The sequence below is a fragment of the Erinaceus europaeus genome, chromosome 4, assembly GCF_950295315.1.
Source record: "Erinaceus europaeus chromosome 4, mEriEur2.1, whole genome shotgun sequence".
Lineage (NCBI taxonomy): Eukaryota > Metazoa > Chordata > Mammalia > Eulipotyphla > Erinaceidae > Erinaceus > Erinaceus europaeus.
Window position 1 is genome coordinate 15755058 of NC_080165.1, and position 25494 is coordinate 15780551.

At 45.7% G+C, this 25494-nt stretch overlaps 1 protein-coding gene and 1 long non-coding RNA gene across 3 annotated transcripts in view; one reads left to right on the forward strand and one right to left on the reverse strand.

The window, feature by feature from the left end:
• Positions 1-273: 273 nt before the first annotated feature.
• On the reverse strand, positions 274-8280 carry LOC132537995 (uncharacterized). 2 transcript variants are annotated; one of them, XR_009549392.1, is made up of 3 exons: positions 7927-8280; positions 4748-4977; positions 274-1942 (listed from the first exon to the last, which is right to left on the reverse strand). It is a non-coding gene; the product is annotated as an uncharacterized LOC132537995 (long non-coding RNA). The 2 variants fall into 2 exon arrangements; XR_009549393.1 differs by having other exon boundaries at positions 7881-8280.
• Positions 8281-8301: 21 nt separating this feature from the next.
• The window catches only part of TBC1D22A (TBC1 domain family member 22A), a 407894-nt gene continuing 390701 nt past the window's right edge, over positions 8302-25494 (forward strand). The window contains exon 1 of the mRNA XM_007522464.3: positions 8302-8500. Coding sequence (XP_007522526.1) covers positions 8439-8500 — 62 coding nt within the window. The 5' untranslated portion in view covers positions 8302-8438. The remainder of the gene's footprint in view (positions 8501-25494) is intronic.

The window sequence follows — 25494 nt, forward strand, 5'->3', positions numbered from 1 at the left end:
AACAACTTTGAAATCATACTAGAAAGGACTTCCAATTATAATGGAGTTATCAATTATAGTAAACTTTTAATCTGCTACAAGTTTTGTTTGACAAGTAAGTGAATTTCAGCTGTCAAGTCTTCACATGAAAAAGCATCTACTCAAATGGAATTTCTGGAAATCCATTTGGATCCTGTTCTCTGACATCGCCCACAAGATGGAATGACTACAACACACCCCCGGAAACCAATGATGTGACCTGGCACGACCTGAAGAAACAGATTCACAAACTCCAAAGCTCACTCTCTACAGAAAAGCAGAATTCTGGTGGCCAACATTCCCCATCGAGACAGACGTGCAGCATTTCATCCTCTGGCATTTTCTTCCATGGCCATCTACTTTGGACTGACACCTCCATCAGACTTACTGGTATGCGCTGCTGTGTTTCTCAAAGACTAACTTCAGCCAATTGCCTTGAGACTTTATAGACCATCTCCCCTCGCCTGCAGGCTCTGTCCCCAGAGGTAGAAAACTCCCCCTCCTTATTAGGTTATGCCCACAGAGGCAGGAAACGCCCTTTGAGGCAAGAGATGCCCCCAGAGGCATGAAGCACTCCCAGAGGCAAGAAATGCCCTTTCGCCTGCTAGGCCTTGCCCTTTGAGGCAAGAAACGTTCCCCTTGGCATCACACTGGTTATTGCTGTTCACCTATTTTGTTTTCCATGTCTTATGCCAGTTCTTTTGAATACGCCTGTACGATATAGGTTTCTGTTCACCCCACAATCCTGATACTATGGCCATTAGTTAAAAAGAAAGGGGGAATTGTTGGTATGCTTCTAAAAACCCCTTCTGTTTCATTAGTTTAATCCCCCCTGCTTAACACTATTCTATTTACATAACCACTTCATTCTATTTACATAACCGCTGATAACAAGCACCACCCTCCCTCCAGGGCATTGGTGGTTCAGTGATAGAATTCTTGCCTGCTCTGCCCCCTCTCCTTGTCATACCCTGATTTTCACCAGTCACTTTTCTCTCCACCCTCTGCGTCGCATCCTGTTCCCACCCTACTGGGCTAGTATATTTATAAGGACAAGATTGTAGTTTTTTAGTTTAGCTTAGCTTGGTATAGATTGCGCTGCATCCTGCATGAATAAAGAGATACTGTGTACAACCCAGCCATGAGTCCCAGGTCGTCTGTTACCCGCCCGTGAAGCCAGCCCGGCGAAAACAACACGAAAGGACATCTTTCCAAAGGAACATCTCAGAAAAGGCAGTGAAGGCAAGGATAAAGAAAACTCTCTTATAGATCAGAGTAGGGGATCTGACCAAAAAGACCAGAAGGGCTTCTTCTCTTTTCATAGTTTGCATTGGGAGGTTTCCATGCCCTCCCTTAAAAGCAGGAGCTGTGGGCTGGGAGATAGTTTAGTGGTCACGCAAAAGATCTTCATGCCTGAGGCTGAGATGTCTCCAGTTTGATCCCTGGCACTATCTTTGTTATGAGCTGAGTCATGCTCTGTTAAATAAACAAACAAATAAATCACCAAAGTAAAAAAAAAAGTATGAGTTATTCTGCTAACCGGATAACTCAGTCTGAAGTTATGAGACCAGGATCTGCCACACCTGGTCCCAACAGAGAGGTCCCAACCGTGTGAGTCTGCAGGAGTGGGAGAGAGCAGTGCTGATTTCCTGATTAACATGGTAGGAAGTCTGGGTGCAGCCCAGAAGCCCTGTAGCAACATCACATGCTCACAGCGGCCATTTGCAGTCTTTCTGTTAACAGAAAGTACACTTCCATTTGTTTAAACTATAGCAGAATGCAAGCACTTTTGAGCGGTGAGCCCTGGACACTGGGGTTGTGCAGCCAGGTGGAGAGGAAATGAAGGTGATGTTCCAGAGGCAACAATATGGCCTTTCTTTCTGCATTCCTCTTCCCACCAGGCAGCAAATTTCAGTCCTGGGGGCTGGGAAAAGGAAAAAAAGAAAAGACAACTCAGAGTAGTAAGAGATACATAGGAAAAAGCCTTGTTTCATCAACACAGAACAGAACAAGATCACAAAAGGGCAGAAACAGCTGAAAGTTATAGAGTGAAAGATTTATATATATATTTATTTATTCCCTTTTGTTGCCCTTGTTGTTTTATTGATGTTGTTGTTCTTGGATAGGAGAGATAGAAATGGAGAGAGGAGGGGAAGACAGAGGGGGGAGAGAAAGATAGACACCTGTAGACCTGCTTCACAGCTTGTGAAGTGATTCCCCTACAGGTGGGGAGCTGGGGGCTAGAACTGGGATCCTTACGCAGGTCCTTGTGCTTTGCACCACCTGCACTACCACCTGACTCCTTATAGAGTAGAAGATTTAAAGGGCACTTGAACCAACAGCAAGAGACCTATTTGGATTCTGACTGGAACATACTGTTAAAATAATAATGGACGGGGCCAGGCAGTGGTGCACCTGGCTAAGTGCTCACGTTATAGTGCACAGGTCAAGCCCATGGTCCCCACAGTGGGAAGCTTCACAAGTGATATGCCACACACTACTGCTCCTTACTTTTCTTCTAACTGGGGGAGCTGATAGTATATTTTATAGGTGTGGAAGACATTGCTGCCCAATACCCATCCTCCCACTCTTCACTAATAGGGCTCAGGAATCTTAGGTGATCTTTAGTGCATTCTCTCATCTCTCTAATCTACTCACCAGTGTATAAGACTACCAAAATGAAAAGACTGTTCCAAAATTTTGGCTGTCCAGAGATAGCCATAATTGTTACAGTGGGTCTTTAAGGGAGAGGCATTTTTCAGCATTCCTGCCTGTGGGATAGTGAAGGACCATGGGAGGAAGTGATAGGGAACAGTAAGTCCCTGATGTGGCTTCCTATGTGCAGGTTCCTGAGTGACTATTCACAGGAAACTTGCATAGCTTCACACAGGCCCAGGGGACCCACAAGGCAGCCAAATGGGGCCTGGCCGCTGGGCCTATATTACACACTACCCAGAAGCTGCAGGTCTGATAGAGTACAGTCAGTGTGTGTGTGTGAGAGAGAGAGAGACAGAGAGACAGAGAGAGATATCTCCTCAGGATATGTACACACCCTACAGTGCAGGGATGGAAGTGGGAGTAGCTATTTATCACCCTTCTTAGTGAGTTTGTGTTTCCTGCTCTTACAATCTTGGCCTCTTCCCAATCCCAGAATGGAAATGCTTCCAGAAAGGGATGCAGGAAATCTTAAGCAACCTCTGTGCCATTGAGGCTGCAGGTGAAGAAAGGAGCCTCCTTCTACTAAAAGAGGGGAGACAGCATAATGGTTCTGCTCAAAGACTCTCATGCCTCAGGCACCAAAGGTACCATTAGAAACCAGCTGTTAATGAAACCTCTGGAAGAGTCTGGTCCACTCAACAGATGGGCCATTCTAGAACAGCAGAGGTGTTTCTTCTGGGAGTAGGGAGGAGCTATAGGGTGCATGGCTGCTGTGGTTCCAAGATAGGACAACATTCTGGCAGGTTTCCCTAGAAATGGGCCATCGAGAATCCTGGAGAGTTCTTTCCAGCCTGATGAACAGTGAATCAAGTGGACTGGGTTACGACAATGTCATGATGGGCCACTTGGACTCTGGGCCCTTAGGAGCAAAACTCTCATATCCCTTGGTTGTTAGGAGTGCGGGCTGCCGAGGGCTCAGAACTTCATTCTTTGGGACTGCTGTCAGCTGAAGGACTCCGTCTTTCTTCCAAGATCAGCCACCTTCCCCCCCCAGCACCCATTCAGTGACTGGTTGAAGTAGCAGTACAAAGGCTCTATCTACACTCACCTTCAATTCAACACAGGGTCATAACGGGGGTTTGTCTGCCACCTTCACTGCAGTCAATTACAATTCAAGGAAGCCTGCTGTGGTCTGGGAGGTGGTGCAGTGGATAAAGCATTGGATTCTCAAGCATGAGGTCCCGAGTTCGATCCCCGGCAGCATATGTACCAGAGTGATGTCTGATTCTTTCTCTCTCTTCCTATCATTCTCATAAATAAATAAATAAATAAATTCTTTAAAAAAAGGGGGCAGGGGTAGATAGCATAATGGTTATGCAAACAGACTGTCATACCTGAGGCTTCGAAGTCCCAGGTTCAATCCCCTGCACCATCATAAACCAGAGCTGATCAGTGCTCTGGTAAAAAAAAAAAAAAAAAGGAAGCCTGCCTCATCAGCTGTTTCCTCAGGAACCTAACCTAACCTATTGATTTAAATAATGATGTTCCTCAGCAATTCAGTTCTCATTTACTTGCTGTCTGCATTCTTTCTTGTCACTTTTATAGTCTTTTTAAAAAATTTTACTTTGTAGTTTTTTGCTTTCTTTTCTTTTTCTTTTAGAATTTTATTATTTTATTTTTAATCTTTTAAATTTATTATTGGGTAGAGACAGAGAGAAATTGGGGGGGGATAGAGAGGAAAAGAGACAGAGAGACACTTGCAACCTTGCTTCACCATTTGTGAAGCTTTCCCCCTGCAGGGGAAATTAAGAGAGAAAGAACACAAGAACCAGAGCATTACTGGCACATGCAGTGATGCTCTGCTAGGGAACGAACTCAGGACTCCATGCTCTTAGGTCCAACACTCTAGCCATTTTGCTATCTCCTGGGCAACAGTTGCTATCTTCTTTGTATTTCCCTCTCTCAACAAGAGTTCCACGCAACTCAAAGCATAATAGAGTAAGAACTCCATATTCACACACACACACACACACACACACACACACACACACACACACACACACCCTGATACCTCTCCTATCTGGCGGTCCTTCAATCTGCTGGTGCGATGAAACGAATGAGGGTCTTTGGACAGCTGGGGAAGCGACTCAACGTCCTCTCCGCGAGCTGAGGTCATCTGTTCCATTCGTAATTGATCGTGCTCCGATTAACTGGATGTTGTTCCTTTATTTATACTAGCTTGCTATCTGGTGTTTAGGTTACATCACCATTAGCCAATCAGGTTCGGGTTGACGTAAGCACCTAAACATATGGTAATTCTTATCACGCGTGTATATACATTTCTTATCATGCTTTTGCATGCACACATTTCATCATGTATTTATGGTTACATATCCACTACAATTTACTAACATGAGCAAAAAAAGAGAATCAGAATATCACTGGCACATGTGATAATGGGGATCAAATTCAAGCCCTCATACCTTTATAAAGGTATAAAACTCTTGGGAGTGGGGCGGTAGCACAGCAGGTTAAGTGCATTTGGTGCAAAGCTCAAGGACCGGCGTAAGGATCCTGGTTCGAGGCCCCCCCCACCCGCAGGGGAGTTGATTCATAGGCAGTGAAGCAGGTCTGCAGGTGTCTGTCTTTCTCTCTCCGTCTCTGTCTTCCCCTCCTCTCTCCATTTCTCTCTGTCCTATCCAACAACGACGGCATCAGTAACAACAACAATAATAACCACAACAATTAAACAACAAGGGCAACAAAAGGGAAAATAAATAAATATAGATAAAATCCACTTCAGGAGATTCTCTCTCTCTCTTTTTTTTGCCTCCAGGGTTATCACTGGGGCTCAGTGCCTGCATCATGAATCCACTGCTCTTGGCGGCCATTTTTTCTTTTTCTTTTAAATTTTTTAAAATTATCTTTATTTATTTATTGGATAGAGACAGCCATAAATCAAGAGGGAAGGGATAGAGAGGAAGAGAGACAGACACCTGCAACAATGCTTCACTACTCGTGAAGCTTTCCCCCATAGGTGGGGACTGAGGACTTGAACCTGAGTCCTTGCACACTGTAACATGTGCGCTCAACCAGGTGAGCCACCACACGCGCCCCCCCAACCCCGCCTTTTAAAAGGCTTCTTTCTTCCTCCACCCACCTTGGCTTCAGTCATCTTCATTATTATTTTTTTTTAATTTTTTAAATTATCTTTATTTATTGGATAGAGACAGCCAGAAATTGAGAGGAGGGAAGCTAGAGAGGGAGACAGAGACACCTGCAGACCTGCTTCACCACTTGCAAAGCTTTCCCCCTGCAGGTGGGGACCGGGGGCTCAAACCTGGGTCCTTGTGCACTGTAGCATATGCGCTCAACTAGGTATGCCACTACCTGGCCCCAGTGCGGTGGCCATTTTTTCTTAATTGAATAGGACAGCGAGAAATTAAGAGGAGGGGGAGAAAGATAGACACCTACAGACTTGCTTCACCGCTTGTGAAGTGACCCCCCTGCAGGTGGGCAGCCAGGGGCTTGAAACGAGATCTTTGCACTTTTCACTATGTGTACTTGGTGTGCCACCACTCAACCCTCAGGAGATTATCTCTATCTAGGCTTTGTATTCCACACCAAGCTGTTCCTGATAACTTTTCTCTGACTCACCCTGGTCTGACTTTCACTGTTTGACTCCATCTCATCTGAAGACATTCCCTAAGCTACTTCCTGGTTGAGGCATAACACTGACCTCAAACCCACTGAGTCCTAAACTCTGTTATAAGCCTAGGCTTCTGTTTACTGTTTATAGTACTAATCTCTTGTTCAATTAGTCTTGAAGTCTTCAAGTTAATCTTAGTCTCACTCTCTCCCTTGAGACAGTAAGTGGGATGGCATATGATTCAATTTGTCCTTTGTAGACCCTTTCACAGATTTTCCTTCCTTTCTACTTCCATCATTTTACCCTTGCTGCCTGCCAGGATGTGTATTAATTTTGCAACAAGCCAGACTGAGCTGAGTAAACTCAGAGTTTCTGTTTGTAGGGGACCAGTATGGTTGTTATAGCTAATTTCTGGGGAGGTCTCAGGTCTCAGGGGTGTATATCAGGAAGGGTTCTCTAGGGCTTTCCCAAGCTCCACTTGAGATCTCAAGAGACTGACTTCTCAAGGGTATGTCAAGAAATGGTCCCTGAGGATCCACACAGCCTTTATCAGATCTCTGGAGGTTGTGCAAGGTCACTGTTCTGGGAGAGTGAATGAGCCCATCTAGAAAGGAATCTTGATATGAGAGTTATGTCCGGGGGGATCACCAAGGATCCACTGAGATTGTCCCAGGAAGACGATTCCTGGAGAGCTCCTCTGATAGATATCCATTTACCAAACAGTACAGTACAGCACAGCATAGAGAGCTTACTGTCTCCACACAGGGTAGTCTTACACTGCAGAACCTCACATCCCATGTATGCTTATAAAGAAATAAAAGCAGTGGTGTAAATGCTGCTGGGTGCAACAGCTGTGAGAAGCTTTGCTATTATAAGGCAGTGCATAAAACTCGGTGGCATGAGAGCTGGGGTGGGGAGACAGCACACTGACAGTCCACTAGATTTTCATTCCCGAGGCACTAGAGGTCACAGGTTCAATCCCTCATACTACCATATGCCGGTGCCCTGCCCGTCATTAAAGTAAATAAATCAAATATTAAAAAAAAAAAAAAGGAGAGCAAGAGCGCAAGGAGGCTGGAGAAACAGATTAGCTGGTAGAGCATGGAGACTGCATGCCTTTGGGTCCCAGGCGCGCACACACATAAAGGTGTGCCGAGGAATTCCTAAAAGTTGTACTGAATTGTAGTTCCAGGAAGGAATGTCAATCAACCACTGACTTCAGATTTCATATGGTCCATAGAAACCACCCAATGCAGTCTCAAACTTCGCTAGCTACATCACTGAGCCCAATGGACCCCCAAAGTTACCAAGTTGACGTGCCAACAACATAAACACGGGCACTTCAGTGCTTAAAACAAACAAACAAACAAGCAAGCAAGCAAGCAAGCAAGCAAACATTTATTTCCGGGGGTGTGTAGAGGCTGGGGTTCGGAGTGGGGGAGACAGAGGCTGGAACCCTGTGTGGCAGGTGCGGTGCGGGGGAGAGGAGCCAAGCAGGCCTCGCGTCAGTCAGGTTCTGCACCCTGCCCCGCTGAGCCCCCTCCCGGCCGCTCACCCTTTGTTCTGTAACAAGTCTTAGGGGTCTTGGGGTTGTGTTTTACCTCTACGTTTGCAGTCCCGACAGCCGCACCTGGGAGCGCACAGCGCACAGCGGAGGCGTGGCCCGACTCCCCTCCCAGCCTGTGACACCGGCTCAGGCTGTCCCCCTGCAGCACATAAGCACGTTTACCGATTCCCACCACCGTGGTCTTTGAGTCGGCAACATCGTCTTGCCGTGTAGCTCAGAGAAGCCGGCAGCAGACATCGGACCTGGAGAGACACGGCTCGCACTTGAGGCCCGCGACTTGGAAACCCCTCTCTCTCCCCGCAGGCACGGTGTCGCGCTCTCATGACGTTAAGCGCTGCGACTCCTGTCGTGTACTCTCAGGTCGGAGGAGGGACTTCCGGACTCGCAGTCACAACTTCCGGAGGGAGGCGGAAGAGCCCCTAGGCTCTACGCTGGGGAGTCCCGGGACCTCTCAGAGGCCACCCGGGGTACAGGAAAGGACCATCTGGGACGGGCCGACTGTGCTTAGGGCGTCGGAGCTGCGGGTCTGAGGGATGAGGAGGGGCCATGGCCAGCGACGGGGCCAGGAAGCAGTTCTGGAAGCGCAGCAACAGCAAGGTCCCTGGCAGGTGGGTGTGACGTGGGGGGTGGGCCAGGGTTGGGTCAGGGGTCAGAGGTCAGGTATGTGAGGTGGACAAGGCTGCGGGTGGAATCAGAGGTCCGGGGCTGGGTGGCCTGGGGGCGGAGCAAGGGGTGTGTGAGCGGTGTTGGGGTCGGAACGTGTGATCTGGGGGGTGACAGGAGGAATAGCTGCTGTCAGTTTTATCCTGACCTTCCCGCACAATTTCTTGACTCCCTGGGGGAGCAGGAAGGCACCGACTGTGCTGGTGGAGTTTGGGGACTGACTGGGCTTGGCTGGCAGGGTGATCGGTTTCTGCAGGAGGTGTGGTGGTGACCCACTTGATTGGCCTCCTTGTTTCTCTTGTGGGGCTGCAGCTTTTGCCTTGAGCAGGGAGCGGATTTGAAACTTGTGAATTTCCACATTCCGGCTTCAAAACCAACTGCTGCTTTCAGTGAGCGGTGGCAAGCAAGTTAAGGGGAAACAAGTAGAAATGAAATGCCAGCAGTGACCTGGGTGCACCGTGGAGGCTTTACAACTCCAAAGTCCTCATCTGATTGACTAGTCACTCGCACCCCGGGCTCTAGGCAACTTGGTAACATTTCATGAGTAATATTTAGGATAAAGTTTACTTTTGGTAGCAGATTAGCGATAAATTACAAGATTTCCAAGTTTTTTTTTTTTTTTTTTGTCTCTAACGTCCTGAAATACTGATAATTAAGAATTGTAGGGACCAGGTGGTGGTGCACCTGGTTAAATGCACACATTATAGTGCTCAAGGACCGAGGTTCAAGCTCCTGGTCCCCACCTGCAGGAAAGCTTCAGGAGTGTTGAAGCAGGGCTGCAGGTGTCTCTCTGTCTCTTTTCCCTCTCTGTCTCCCCCTTTCAATTTCTCTCTATCTCTATCCAATAATAAATACATAAAAATATTAAAACATTCTTTATAGTGGTCCGGGAGGTGGCACAGTGGTAAAGCTTTGGACTCTCAAGCATGAGGTCCCAAGTTTGATCCCCGGCAGGGCATGCACCAGAGTGATGTCTTGTTCTTTCTCTCTCCTCCTATCTTTCTCATAAATAAATAAAATCTTTAAAAAAATTATTTACGAAAAGAATTGTGCTACTGAAATGACTCCAAGAAGAATTCACGAACACAGCTTATTCATAATCGTTGCATAATAAATACTGTTGTTCTAGTGAGAGAACTGCAGACTTTGCAGTTCACCATGCCGGATCAGAAATGCTTAATTTCCTACAGTCTGGGAGGTGGTGCAGCTTGATGCACAGATTTGCAGGCTTGGTGTCCTGAGTTCTGTCCCTGGCATTGCACATCATATGCCAGCCCAATGCTCTCTCCTTAAAAAAAGAGAAAAAGAAACACTTAATTTACAGAGTTGCCTAGCAGTTAGGAGTGAGTTACTGACTTCTCAGGCACAGTGGCTTTGGGACTGGGAAGGGGCATCCCAGTGTTGGCTGGAGATCCTATTTTTACCCAACAAGATTGTGCTAAGAGCTTACATCAAAACCATTCCCAGGGTCCATTGTGATGTGAAAGCTCTGGAATGGTAAGGAGTAGTCCCTCTTGATGACAAGGGGAAAATGCTATAGGAAATAGACTCCAGGGAAAAAGAGCCAAGTAACAGTAAACTTTTGTGTTTTGCTATAAGGCCTTGAGGTTTTGCTTCCTTCTCAGTCTAAAGTCTAATTGTGAATAAGCAAATGAGAATTATAGAGCTACTGTGTGACGTCACAGCAGTGAGTAACCCTTAGGACTGCTGACTGCTTAACTGAGAAACCAAGATCTATCAGAGTTATAGCAACTGCAATACAGTTTGAGCTTTGCAGTTTCAGTATTATAGTATGTATGTTGAAACTCAACACATAAGGAACTGGAGAATGGTTCACTGGTTGGGGTGCCAGCCTTGCTGCTACACAGCTCAGGTTCAGGTCCTGGTACCACAAGGCATTGGGGGTAGCTCTGATGTTGTGCCCACTAAGTTTTTTTGGCTAGCAGGAGCCTCATACATGTGTGATTTTTTTTCACTGCTCCAAGACTGAGTATTTCATTCAGAGAGAGACATACAGAGAGGGACAGATACCACAACACCAGAGTTTTCACTGGTGCAGTGACAATTCCATGTGGTGTCATGGTTTGACTCAGGGCTGCATGTGTACGGCAATGCAGTGGCCCAACCTCTCAGCCCTACTGCTCCCCCAGCATAGGTTTATGTGAAAGAGCTAGAACCAGAGCAACACTCTGGCCAGGGCTTGAACTCAAAGACTTTATGCAGGCAATACCAACGCTGTGTTCCTGAGTCACCTCCCCACCTGCAGTATTTTAATTTTTTAAAGATTTGTTTATTGCAAGGGAGAGAGAGAATGTTAATGAGAGTAAGAACATGTGCCAGAACAATGCTGGCACATTCTGTACCAGGGATTGAACTCAGAACCTCATGCATCCAGCGCCAGTGCTCTGCCTGCTTTGCCACCTCCTGGACGGGGACTCCTATTCAATCTAATATACCAAGTAAACCTAATGAATTTAACATTTGTCTTGCACTAGGAGAGAGACCAAATCCCTGGAGAATATGGTTCCAGGGCATCTTCTGGAAGTACTTGAGAGTTACTAAGACAACAAACTTATGAATTTTATTTTGGATATTCTCTCAAGAGTATCAGAAAGGATATCTGACCAAAGAAGGACTGACAGATTGTAGAGCAATTCTTCATTGTCCACTTAACCAAAGTGGCACCAAAAGATTTCAAAGCTAATACAGAAACTTACATGGTTGGAGCCAGGAAAGTGACTCAGTGGTGGGTAGGCTACACAGCTTCCATGCTTGAGGTTGAGAGCTTGATTCCTGGGATCAGGATTCTATGGGAGTGAACCAAGTGTAAAAAAAAAAAAAAATGGGTGGAACTTTATGGATGATAGTGTGGTGTTTTGATTTCCCTCCAAATATGGAATACAGATTGGGCCAGGCAGTCAGAGAAATAGCTCAGCTGGTAGAACACAGTAGTGGTGTGGTACTTTGACTTCTCTCTCTCTCTCTCTCTCCACCCCCTTCCCCCTCTTTCCAGTGAAACTATCTCATATGAAATCTTTAAAAAAAGATTGGGGTGTGGGGGCGGTAGTGCAGCAGATTAAGTACACATGGCACAAAGCCCAAGGACTGGTGTAAGGATCCTGGTTCGAGCCCCCAGCTCCTCACCTGCGGGGATGGGGGTCCTCTTCACAAGCTGTGAAGCAGGTCTGCAGGTGTCTTTTTCTCCCTCTCTGTCGTCCCCTTCTCTCTTGATTTCTCTCTGTTATATCCAACAACAACAACAGCAGTAACAACAATAATAATAAGGGCAACAAAATGAGAAAAATGGCCTCCAGGAGCAGTGGATTCATAGTGCAGGCACTGAGTCCCAGCAATAACCCTGGAGGCAAAAAAAAAAAAAAGGGTAGTGGGGAGGTGACTTAGTGGTATCATGTATATGAGAGACCCTGGGTTTTTTTCCCCTGACACTGAAAAATAAACAACATAAGTACTTGGAGATGAAAACAGCTCTTTTGAAATAATGAAAACTAGCTTTACTCAAGTAATAAATGCTCTGATAATAAAAATGACAGAGCAGATGGAATTACATTACGTTGATGATAATGTGATAGTGCTATCAAAGTAGAATATCTAAAAGACAAGGGGAACCTTTCACAAGAGCCTATCAAAAGCAGATAACTTTGTCCATACTGTAGTTCACCTTTAAAGCCCTTAAAACAAATTTATTATAACGTACCTTTATTAACCATACACAGCTGCTATCTGCAGCTCTCAGACCTTTTCCATTTTATGTTTTTTTCTCTTTTTCTTATTCCAAAATAACCACCTTCACATCTTTAGAAAAATTCTCTTGTCCGTAAACAAAAACACATTTTCAACTTTTTGTATCTTCTCTGAATAGTTTTTCCATTTTGTTTGTCTATAGTTGTTTCTGTATTATTTACATCGGCTTGAATTTCTTTCTTTTAATTTTCCTGTTGGTTCTTGTCCTTTGGGCTGACTTTTCCAGATTGAGACAGAAAAATGGGGAGAGAGAAAAATACCACACCACTAAAGTTTCCCCCAGTGAGATGGGGACTGGGTTCCAGCCTGGGTCTCCCTCATGGCAAGGTAGAAACCCTCACAGATGAGTTATCTTATGGGTCTTGGTTTAATTTTTTTTTTAATGATAACTAGAAAGAAGTCTGACCCTTAAAAACTCCATTTCTTTTCATCTCATTTCCTTTCTTTCTTTTTTAATAAACAAGCTGAGACTTCAGGTAATTGTTGGAAGAAAACAGTAAGTTTTGGGTGGAAATAGAAAGTTCTTATTATTCACAGAATTGTTTTAATCCTCTATTCTAATACTTTGTGTATTGACTAGTTGGATTGGGAACTACAAACTATTTCCAGTTAGTCTATACTATATAGGTGTTTCTGTATAAGTACTGAAACCTACAAGTTAAAATAATGACATCAAATAGGCCAGAGTGATGCTTTGGTTCTCTCTCATTAATAAATAAATCTTTAAAAAACAATGATCAACAATTTATGCAGACAAACTCCCTCCCTCCCTGTGCCCTTCATAAACTCAGCTGCTTTCTGACTCATACTTGTATAACTCTAAAGAAAACAAAGCAAAACTTTATGGAATGCCATGGGATACTTTTAGAGCAGGTTTCTGGAACGCTAATGTTGTCTCGGCCCATTTTAAGACTGTTTCATTGTGCACTTCACTTTCCCAATTGTTGTATCTGGAAATGAATCCATCATCCGATAGGTTAGATTTTAGCGTCTTATCTCTTCCATTCTCTGGGCTCGCACCCAGCGCTTCGACCTCTTGCAGCTCACTAAAACTAGTCTTGGGCTTGAGCTGATTCTCTCATTGCAGTACGTGAGGAGGCCAACACAATTCCTGGGGAGGCTTTGGGTCTGGAGGAATGGCTTTATTGCTGTTGGTAGCAAAGGTATAATGCTTCAAAAGAAATTTGAATGACAAATTTGTATTGAAAGAAAAGCAGGCTCACCAAGTGATTTCCATCTTTTGATAGCCGTCCTGTGATTGTTTCAAGCTACCTGCTGGAGAAACTTGCGGAAGGCTGCACAGGGTCTCTCTGCACTACCTTTAAACTCCCTAGGAACCTGTAATTATTGAGAAATAAAAAGGATTTTAAAAATGAATTGTCACAGCCTAGGAAGTGGTGCCGTGGATAAGCTGTTGAACTCTTTTTTTTTTTTTAATTAAAAAAATTTTAATTTATTTTCCCTTTTGTTGCCCTTGTTGTCTTTTTATTGTTGTTGTAGTTATTATTATTGTTGTTATTGCTGTCGTCATTGTTGGACAGGACAGAGAGAAATGGAGAGAAGAGGGGGCAGACAGAGAGGGGGAAAGACAAACACCTGCAGACCTGCTTCACTGCCTGTGAAGGGACTTCCCTGCAGGTGGGGAGCGGGGGCTTGAACCGGGATCCTTAGGCTAGTCCTTGTGCTTTGCACCACGTGCGCTTAAACCTCTGCACTAGTGCCTGACTCCCAGCTGTTGAACTCTTAAGCATTAAGTCCCAAGTATGATCCTCAGCTTTGTGTATCCCAGACAACTCTTTCATGTTAATAAATAAATATTTAAAAAACCAGTTGCCATTAAATAACAGTTACAAAATTTCATTTTTGTGACCCTTGTGAAAGAGAAGGGACATTTTTGCTAGAATCTGTGATAAATATCCTTGCAAGGTCCTAGACCCAAAATGTACACTGTCATTTTTAAAATAAACTTAAACTTGAGCTTGTGAAAGGAACTCAGTATGGGGCTGGGGAGATAGCACGTTGGTTATACAAACAGACTCTCAAGTCTGAGGCACTGAAGGTCCCCAGTTCAATCCCCTAGCACCACCATAAGTCAGAGCAGAGCAGTGCTCTGGTAAAAAAATAAAACAAAAACTGGCCTTGAAAAAAAAAAAAAAAGCAAAGGAACTTGTGACATAGAGACAAAGAGCTGATTTCCAGTTTAAAAACAGGAAGGACAATTTTGACAATCTCAGCCCGAAACCTTCCTTCCGACTGATGGGTAGCTGGATCTTTGCAACCTAGAATCTGAAAACCTTGACTTCCTAATTGAAAACCAAGAAACAACTGTGACCTGTCAGATCAGCATCTTTCAGATTAGAAAATTTGTGATTTTTTTTTGGGAGGGGATTGTTGGCACTTTACCACTCTGGTTAAAGAGAGAGAGAGAGACAGAGAGACACACAGAGAGAGACACACAGAGAGAGAGACAGACAGAGAGAGAGAAATTGGGAAGTGAGGCTGAGAGAGTAATCTGGATAGAATGTGTTCCTCACTACCAGTAAGGTACTGGATTCTAGCCCAGCTAGATAAGCCTGGCACCATGATCAGTACAGGGGGAGTTCCAGAGTTCCATGCATGGTGGAAAGGTGCTATGGTGTCTCTCATGCTCCCTCTCCTCTCCCTCTCAGGCAAAACATGAAAAAATGGTCCTGGGAGATCACTCTGCAGTATCACCCAAGCACAAGGTGCTAAGTTCATTGCTTTTCGAAGCATAAAAAAAATATTTGGAAGTAATAGAAATATGTGTCACTAACTTGTCTCTTGAGGAGGCATGTATTCTGAAAATCATGAAGGCCAGCAAGACAGCTCACCTGAGAAGTGCCTGCTTTCTAGGTTCTACTTCCAGCCCCCATGGCATTAGGGGGAAACTTCTGTGCTGGCGTATCTCTCCTTTTCTTTTTTAAAATATTATTTATTTATTTTCCCTTTTGTTGCCCTTGTTTTTTTATTGTTGTTGTAGTTATTATTGTTTTGTTATTGATGTTGTTGTTATATAGAACAGAGAGAAATGGAGAGAGGGGAAGACAGAGAGGGGGAGAGAAAGGTAGACACCTGCAGACCTGCTTCACTGCCTGTGAATTGACGCCCCTGTAGGTGGGGAGCCGGGGGCTCAAACCGGGATCCTTACACTGGTCCTTGGTGCTTTGCACCACGTGTGCTTGACCTGCTGCGCTACCGCCCGAATCCCTCCTTTTCTTTTTGAACAAAGACACAGAACTTGGTGCTACCTCTCTAGCCCAGTTTTCTAAAGAAAGCCACAGACACTATAGCACTGTTCCACTATTCATGCTACTCCCATGTGGTGCCTAGGATTGAATCTGGGGTGGAAGAGAAGAAATTTACCTGCTGAATCATCTCCTAGACCCCCTAATGCCATTCAACAGTCTTAGATGTATAACCTTTTTGTCCTGTGGATAAATTTTTGTAGAAGAGGTAACATGAGCTTATTTGATTAATAAATGCAGATCGGATGAAGTTGCAGGTCTGTTAACTATGAGGAAGGACCCATTTTTTTTTTTTTGAAACAGCATACTTCAGCTGGCTTTTATGTACTTATAATTATCTTAGATTATTAACTCGAAAAGTTTGGATTTGTTTTTAATAAAAGCTTGAAAGTTTATGAAACTTTCTATTAGGAGATTTACGTGGAATTTGCATGCAGAAGATCCACAGATGTTAACCAGAAAGCCCGCACTTGTGTCAGTGGGCAGAATTGCTATTCCCAGCCCTCTCTGAGCAAGAATTACCCATCTTCCTAAACCCAAGTGTCTTACTGGTTGTTAGAGATGAAACTTTAGAGAACTCACCAAGGCCTTCAACTCAGATTTTGAGAACCTTTAACCCAAAGTTCTTTGTTGTGTGCCGTGGAGAAGAGAGAGAGGAGGTCTGGAGCGAAGAGGGAACACAAATCTTTATTTTCGCTGGCACCTCAGAGTTGGGTGCTAGAGAAGCAGGTTGGGCCACGTGGAAGTAGCTAAAATGGCCGCCTCACGCAGTAACCTTTCCTGCGTCTGTACACCGAAGTGAAGCGCTGGCAAGAGAGAGAGGTGCGGAAGAAGAAGGGCTTTTATAGGAGCAGCTTTCACGAGAATGGGAAGGGGGAGGAGTAACCATAGCACTCCAGGATAGGATAATAACTCTCATGAGAATGGGAAGGGGGAGGAGTGACCAAAGCACTCCAAATATTGGGGGGGAAATAGACAATGCCCTGAGGGCACAACATGGCGAAACAGGCACTCCGAGAATGTCCCAACTCTCGTGGGAACTAGCAGTAGCCTGAGGGGACAACATGGCAGATGTGACTGCATCTGCACAATTCCCAGCAGTTCTTACTGCCATAGAACAGATGGCAAAACTGAAGCCCAGACTGCCCACAAAGACAATGGAGGCGGAAACACTTTCCTCGAGAGAGGAAAGCTGTCAACAAAGCAAAAATGAGAAAAACACAAAAGATGGTCACAAGTAAAGGTATGAACCTTGGCTGAAGAGCAGGACATTTGACCCAGGAGTCCTCACCATCGCATCCTTGTGCTGTCAGGGAGGTAGCTGGGCACAGCTCATTCAGACTGTAGTAGCCAGGGTGCCCAGGCAGGTGTTGGCAAGTGTTGCCAAGAACTGGTGACTGGAACTTCAATGTGATTGAGTGACAACAACCATGTTACAGCTTGAACTTTGCAGCCTGGGCAGTTCAGCTGTCATGTTTTCAGAGCTCAGTGTTCACAGAGCTGCACACAGTTCCTGGAACAGCAAATCTTGAGTTGTGTGTCCACCTAATCTCCTAGAAACACTCTTATACAGGCAGAGGAAGAGGTGGGTGGTTATTATGCAAATGAGCCAGTCAGTGCAATTCTGATTGGTGGAAAGCTCTTCAAAGTGTTGACCAATCAAGGGAGGCCTTGGGTTCCCAGACTTCATTTCTTCAGTGGACGCACATGGGTGTAATTAAAAATCTAGTCAAGGTGTGAGGAGGCAGAGACCGCTCCCTTGTAGAGTGAACACAACTGTGTGTGAGGACCTAGGTTCAAGTCCCCAGCCACCATGTGGGAATAGCCTCGGAGAAGCTTCATGAGCAGTGAGCAGTCTCTCTTCCTTGTCTCTTACGCTCTATCTGGGGAAAAATAAACAAACAAAACCACTGGGTGCCCTGGATGTGCCTGGCCCCAACCCTCAGCAGCCTCCCTGCTTTGTTTGATTTTTACATGATTTCAGGATGTCCCCATATCCATCTTTTTTTTTTTGGCCGTAAAGTGCTGGTGCTCACGTGGGTGGCCTCACAACTGAGGTAGCTTCTGGCTTTCCCGTCACCGATTCTAGTGATCGCGTGATGCAGAAAGAACAGCCAGGAGAAATTCAGGTATGAACTTCCAATTTTATTCTGAGAAGGACAAGCCTATATAGCAAGTGGAACAAAGAACATTTTTCACTTATGTCAGTAATCATAGGTTTTTAAAAGGTCAGTACCCCTATGGTGGGGAGGGCTAGGAATGATGAGAATTGATGAGATACCAAAAAGTCAAGGCAATTAGTTTCCATGAAGCAAGAGATGTTAACTATCTAAAGGTATTAAGAAAAACATGGTGGTTCAACCAGTAGAGTGAGATAAAGCAGAGAAGGGCAGAGTTTGATGTAAATCACGGTGATCAAAGAATCCGGGCAGTGAGGTGTGGGGGTCTCACTGTTAAGTTACTGGCAAGGCAGTGATGAAGTGTATACTTTGTATGTGATCAAAAGATGGTGAATTTATAGAGAACATAGTGAACTTGAAGTGAACTTTCAAGCTGGCAGCCATTTGGTCTGCAGCAGAGGAATGAGTTAAGTGTGAGAGGTTGCAGGCTTCTGTGAAGCCTGGGAGTACTGACAAGGGGAAACTGAGTCAGAAAAGTGTTTCCCTCCAAGCTTTATCCTCAAAAGGGAGAGACTGACAGACCTCCTTCTCAAGGATGGGGGAGTTCCCCTATGCTCTACCATGCTTTCACATAATCCCACATTAAAGACTAGTATTTATTATTTATATAACACATTATTGTTCCTAACCATTTAACATTGTCAGAACTCAGTTGCCACAGATATTTATTCAGATGACTGTCTGAGGATGATTGAGGACCTTCTGGGAGGACCTGAGTTTGGCTTGTCCTGCACTCACACCTATAGCAGGTACATCTCAAGTATCCATCTTTATGTATATATTTTAAATGTTTTACTTATTTACTTATTTATTCCCTTTTGTTGCCCTCATTGTTGTTGTTATTGATGTCATTGTTGCTGGATAGGACAGAGAAATGGAGAGAGGAAGGGAAGACAGAGAGGAGGAGAGAAAGATAGACACCTGCAGACCTGCTTTACCACTTGTGAAGTGACCTTATTGCAGGTGGGAAGCTGGGGGTTGGAACTGGGATCCTTAATGCCGGTCCTTGAGCTTTGTGCTATGTGCACTTAACCTGCTGTGCTACTGTCCGACTCCCATATCTTTTAATATATATTTAATTTGTTTTCCTTTAATGAGAGAGATAGAGATAGAGACCTTGCTGTGTTGATCATGAGCCTCATACTCTCTTCACCTGCAGAAAAGCAGTGCTAGCAGAGTTCCAAGTGGCATCCTTGTGCCGTTGTCAGCCCTCTTTCTGGTCTGGTTCCAAGAGGAACCAGGAGGCAGCATAATGGTTGTGCAAAAATACTTTCATTCTTGACTTGGAGGTCCCAGGCACCACCTTGTACCAAGACTGAGCAGGGCTCTGGCTAAAAATAAGCAAGCAAACAAGTTACCCTTCAAGCAGCTCCATGATTATCTAATTCTTGTGCTTATGGGTGGACCTCAAGCCAGAAAAACCTCAAAGGTCAAAGAATACACCCCTCACAAGACATAGAAGCATAGTGGAGCCTTTATATGGAACAGCCCTCAATCACGAACAGGCCCCACTCTGCCAGTTCTTTCTGCCAGTGTTGGCAGAGGCTCTCTCAGCCTGCCAGACACTAGCCCTGGTGCTCCACAAGTGCTTCAGCTCACATAACACTTCTTGTCTTCCAGACGACACTTACTGAGGTAGACTTGACTTAAAGCCCTCCTGAAATGCTGCAGTGTTTGCATGATGTCCAAGTTCTTGTGTGTGTGCGCACACACTCACACGCATCGCACATATGTGACATTGGGGCCTTGTGCATGCATGATACTGCTGCTTCCACTCCAACCTACTCATTCATTCATTCATTTAAAATTTTTTATTTATTTTATTATATATTTTTTTTAACCAGTGCACTGATCAGCTCTGGTTTATGGTGGTGTGAGGGATTGAACCTGGGACTTTAGAACCTCAAGCATGAGAGTCTCTTTGCATAACCATTATGCTATCTACCCTTGCCCCATACTTCTAAAATTCCAGTAGAAGAGAACAGGTGTTGGTGCACCTAGATGAGTGCACATGCTACCATGCACAAAGACCCTGGTTCAAGCCCCCTGGTTCTCACTTGCAGGGCAGAAGCTTTACTAATAGTGAAGCTGTGCTACAGGTCTCTCTCTCTCCCTCTCTCTTCATCTCCCTCTCCCTCTTTCTCTCTCTCTCTCCCCTCTCAGTTTCTTTCTGTCTCTATCCAGTAAATAGATAAATAAACAGAATAATAAACAAAAGACTTATAGTTAGGGCCTTGTCTGCTTTCACGACACCTGGACTCAAGTGTTTGTGCGCGCGTCAGACTCAGTGCTGTGCTTGTGTGCTTGTGCTCTTCAGCAGGCAGTGAGTTCTACCGGTTTGGGGCTGGGGAGCGGGCACACTTTGCTCCTCTTTGCCCTGCTAGTGCTGATCGTTGCAGGCAGATTGACCTCCAGTAGGTGGTTTGGTCCACAGTGCCTGACAGGCAGTCTTGACAGAAGACTCACTGTTCTTGGCACACGTTGGGCCTTAGGTATCATATTTAGCTGTTGTTTTCTTAGAGATTTTTTCTGGTTATGACAGCTTGTGTGGTTTGGTGAAAGACCTGCAACTGGGAGTTGGGCTGTCCTGTGTGACTTTCCTTCACCAGATCATATCACTGTGGGGTGGCACTGGTAATTTGAGGGAGTTGCCTTAGGTCTGAGTGGCTGTGATGATGACAACAGGATATCTGATTGGCCCAGCTCTTTGCTCTTTGATGAGAAAAGAGGCCTCTTAGGATTAGGTTTTGACCGTTTGATGGTTTATTTCAGCATATTTCTTTTCTCCGTACTGTGGCTCCAGGTGGTAGAGATGTGTCAGTGAGTAAAACTGGCCGAAACCCTTGTGTTCCTCAAGCACAGGGTGGAGTGGGCAAGGTTAAGACAAACAAGCGAGGTAGCACATTAACTGTCAGAGCATCGTAGTTGCTGTGGAGACTGATAAAGCATGTGATAGATAGTAAGGTTAGCAGGAGGAGGGGACAGGTCTCCTGGGGTGGCAAGGTAAATGGTCTCTGCTGCGGGGTCAGCGCGTGCAAAGACCCTGGCTCAGGGGCCACACTGGTGTGCCTGCAAAGGTCAAAGGTGTTAAGGAACTGCTGTAAATCAACAAGAATGGAGCCGAGGTGGGTGAAGGGAGAAAGGAAGTTTATTTACACATGGGCCAAGAGTTCAGATCTCTCTGAGAACTCTGGCCTCGAACAAAGGAATGGTACAAGCTTATATAGGGGGTGCCGGCTTGAGAGCAAAAAGTGTCATTACAGAAGCAGAGGCTGCAAGTTAAGGGGTGGGACTTGGACCCATTGTCCAGGCTCTGGTTGTCTTAGTTACTGTTAAGGTTACTGGTTATCTTTCTTGCATAGCTGTGTTTGAGAAAGTTTAGCCTCAGTATAAGATGGACCACTTGGAGGGGGTGTACCTTTTAGGAAGGCAGAAGCTACCCAGAAGCTGATGTGACATGCGATTAAAGACTAAATATGGCAGTAACCTTGGTGACTATCAAGTTGGCATAGTCATATATATATATATATATCGACATCTGACTTTTTTGGCCCTCTGCTCTGAGTTGGGGCCTTTTCAGTAAAGGTTCAGCCTAACCTTCATCGTCTCAATTTTGTTTTCACTGACTTTGACCTTCCACTTTTACACAGCCACCTGTCTGTCTCAAAGTTTCTGCACCTACTGTCTTTCTTCTCAGTTATTGTGTTCTGTGTTGAGGCCTTCTTACAAACACACCACAGTCATATTATAAGCACATATTCTGAGACTAAAATTTTGGAAATTCTGTATCAAAGGCACATGGTGGCTACAGCTGAGGGAGTAAGAGAGGCCTGGGCGTGAGGGGCAGGAGAGATCGGGATGACTTGGGGTCACAGCCCAGTGTGAGCAGAGGCATGGTGAGACATGCCTTGAATTTAACAGGATTGTTTTAGCTGCTTTACTGAAGAGTGAGGGAGACCCAGGAAGAGGCTGTTGGAACCATCCAGATGAGGGACGATGGGGGCTTGCACCTCATTGGTGGTGACAGAGGTGGTAAGCTCTGCAGGGCTTCTAGCATTCTTCGAAGGCTCAGGAACAGATAAGCAAGCTCCCATCTCTGACCATCTGGGGCCTGCTTCTTCTTGGGCCCCGACTCACTCATCTGCTGTAGCCCCATTATTCTCTGCATTATTCATTATTGCCACACTGTAAATGCCAAGATGAACTGTGAGCCCACTGGCTGAGAGAACACAGCCAGCCTTTCAGCGTGGAGTCCTGCTTGCTATTTCAGCATTGCCCTGCCCAGCAGTGCTGCCAGCAGAGGGTGTGCAGCAGCTGGGGTGTGTGAAGCATGGTGCTTGTGGGTGGGATGGTGGCATGATGGCCCAGGTTGAAGGTGGGGAGGCTGTGGGGGTCCTGGGGGCCTGCTGAAGCAGAAGGCAACTCAGTGTCACCAAAGCTGCTTTGTTCGGAGCCCCGGAGGCTTGGCTGTTAATCCCACAGGCCACCCTTAGTCATCGGACCAGGGGAATGAGACAAGCCATTCATTCAGGAAACACTCAGGAGGGCCAGAAAAATAGCTCACATGGATAGCGTGCTGCTTTGCTGTGGGCTCCTCCCCAATTAGAACCCAGCCCCCATAGTGTTGACAACTTCGCTGCTATGGTTTCTCTCCCTCTCTCTCTGTCTATCTCTCTCTGAAAAAGTCAGCGTGGATTGTGAAACCCTAGAGATAACTAACCCCTCTCCTTCCCCTTCACCCACCCCTCAAGAAAGAAAAACCTTCCTGTGCCAGGTGTCATGTTGAATACTGTATCTTGCTGTGTGGCTTGGTGAAGGTTCAAGCCCCTGCTGGGTTCTGGAGTCCCTTTTTCAGGGAGCCCATGCCCCCTTGGGAACACTTTGCTTAGAGCTTGCGGGACAGGGCGAGTCTTACTGCCAGCTGGAGTGGTTGGGTGGGAACTGGAGACTCCTCTGGCTTCGGTCCATTGGGGCCATGCTTTTGCAGTCAACTCACTAGTGAGGGTCAGGGGCTCAGATTATATCGTGGGCAGAGGGGATGGTGGAATTGTTTACTTAAAAATTATTTATTTATTCCCTTTTGTTCTTGTTTTTATTGTTGTAGTTATTATTGTTGTCATTGTTGGATAGGACAGAGAGAAATGGAGAGAGGAGGGGAAGACAGAGGGGGAGAGAAAGATAGACACCTGCAGACCTGCTTCACCGCTTGTGAAGCGACTCCCCTGCAGGTGGGGAGCTGGGGGCTTGAACCAGGATCCTTATGCCAGTCCTTGAGCTTTGCGTCATGTGTGCTTAACCCACTGCGCTACCGCCCGACTCCCTGTTTACTTTGTTTTTTAAAGACTTATTTATTAGCTGACAGAGAAAGACAGAAAAGATAGAACCTGAGAGAGAAAGAGAGAGAGAGAGGACTTGAGAGGGGACCTGAGAGAGAACCTGAGGTTGAGAGAGAGAGAGAGAGGGAGAGAGATTAACAGCACCACTGTGGCATATGTGATGTTGGGGATTGAACTGGAGACTTCATGCTTTTTATTTTATTTTATTTTATTTTATTTTATTTTATTTTATGAAAAGGAAACACTGACAAAACCATAGGACAAGAGGGTTACAACTCCACACAATTCCCACCACCAGAACTCCCTATCCCCTCCCCTCCCCTGATAACTTTCCTATTCTTTAACCCTCTGGGAGTATGGACCCAGGGTCATTGTGGGGTGCAGAAGGTGGGAGGTCTGGCTTCTGTAATTGCTTCCCTGCTGAACATGGGTATTGACCTCATGTTTTTAAGATTCGTGTTCTAGCCACTGCACCACTGGGCCACTTGTTTACTGTTGTAATACTGGCATTTCATGCATTTTCCTCTGAATCCCTCTAAAGTTAATTTCCCTGGAAAACTTTCTTCTTCTGAACCTATTTTATAAACCCAGAAAGCATCACTGTGCGTTAGAAGGAGTCTAATGGTAAATCAGTTGCTAATTTAGTTCGTATTTCAGAAGACTGCTGTTGAGCCCAGAGGAGGCACTGAGTAATGATGGTGCTTGGAGGAGGGATTTGGTGAGCTATAAACTGGAGCCGACTCCATGATTTGCCTGCTTACTTCGTATATCTGAAATACAGGGAAGCATTTAATCGTAAATGTGGTAATATAATTTTCCATTTATTTTATGATGCTTAGGACACTGAGGCTGGATTTATTTCTTTTCCACACTTTTACTTTCCCTCACTCTCCAGTCAGTCGTTGCTATTTTCACCCACTGCTGTTTAACCTTACTTTGAAGAAGAAGAAGAAGAAAAAAAAAAAGCTATTCTGATCTTGACAGTCAGCTTCATTTTCAAAGTTGGCACCTTGGTGTGGAAGGTCAAAGTTCAAAGGACAAACAAATCTGCCATGATATGCAGGGGAGAATGACCTTTTACTGTCCAAATCTAGAGTACTCATGCTGCTCTGTGATGCTGTGTCCATCTTTCTTCTCTCACCTGTGTGCTAATGTTGCATCCTGCTGAGGGCAGGCCTGTCCACCCCAACACCCAGGCAGAGTCTTGCTTGGAGCGGACACTCAGTAAGTTTCTGCTGAATGTCCAAGGAGACATATTCCAGTAGATTAGTGACCCTTTCAGACTCCATTGCTTCATTCTGTTTGGTCTCCAAGGGAAGTCTGGGTTGGAGAGCTTGGCTATCTACACGTATTTGACCCAGAGAAAGTCTTGGGGTTTGAATAGTTTAAAACAAAACAAAACAGAAAGAAAATCACAAGACATTTCCTATCTACATTGTTTCACTTTTTAAATATTTATTTTGAAGAGATGGAGAGAGAGAAAGAGAGAGAGAGAGAGGTGGAGATGTGGAGAAAGACAGGGAGAGGGAAAGGGAGAGGAGAGAGTGGAGGAGAGGGGGGAAGGGAGGGAGGGAGGGAGGGAGGGAAGGGAGGGGAAGGGAGGAGAGAGAAGCCAACCACAGCACTGCTCAGCTCTGGCATATGATAGTTCCAGGGACTGAACTGGGGACTGAGAGCCAGGCACTGCCTGTTCTGGTACCCATGGCACTATCTTCCTGGCCCTTGACCTCCCTTGTAAAGGCAGCCTGGTTGGAGTCCTGAGGCTGTGGCACTGCTGTCCTGGGCCGTCCCTTCTTGTGGGTGTTTTCCACCTGTCCTCTTGCCTTCGCCACATGCGCTGGTTGGATGCTTCCCTCCCCGCTGTTGGCTGAACTCTGGTTCCACCCTCTTCTTGGTTATCTCCCTTCCTGCTAATGCTATTTAGTGGAGCCTCTCTGTTCCTTTTGCAGAAGAGCTTGGGGTCAGGTTGTCACAGGGTGCCATTCTGGACGCTCTCCCTGCCCCTCTCCCTGCTCTGCCACCCTCTTCTCTGGGTGTGAGCCTCTTTTGTGCCCAAGCCATAACCCTTTGTTTACTCTGCAGGCTGAGAGTCCTTGCTGGCTGCTTGATGGTGTGGCCATCAGAATGTCCACACAGCGGACCCCACTGTTGTCCCAAAGTGTCATTTTCTCAGCGTGTATGTGTGGGGGATGATTGCATTTCTGACATTTTCACATGAAGGACACTGGAAGTGTTTGTTCCCTTGTGGTAGCATTATAGACCTTTTTGTCCTTAAGGGCTGGAGGAGCGAACTTGACCTGTTTTAAAGGGTCATTACATGTATGGTGGCCGTCTGGGTACAGTGATGCCTTGTTCGCTGCCCAGCCCCCCTGTGACACAGCGGCCTTGTCTCCCC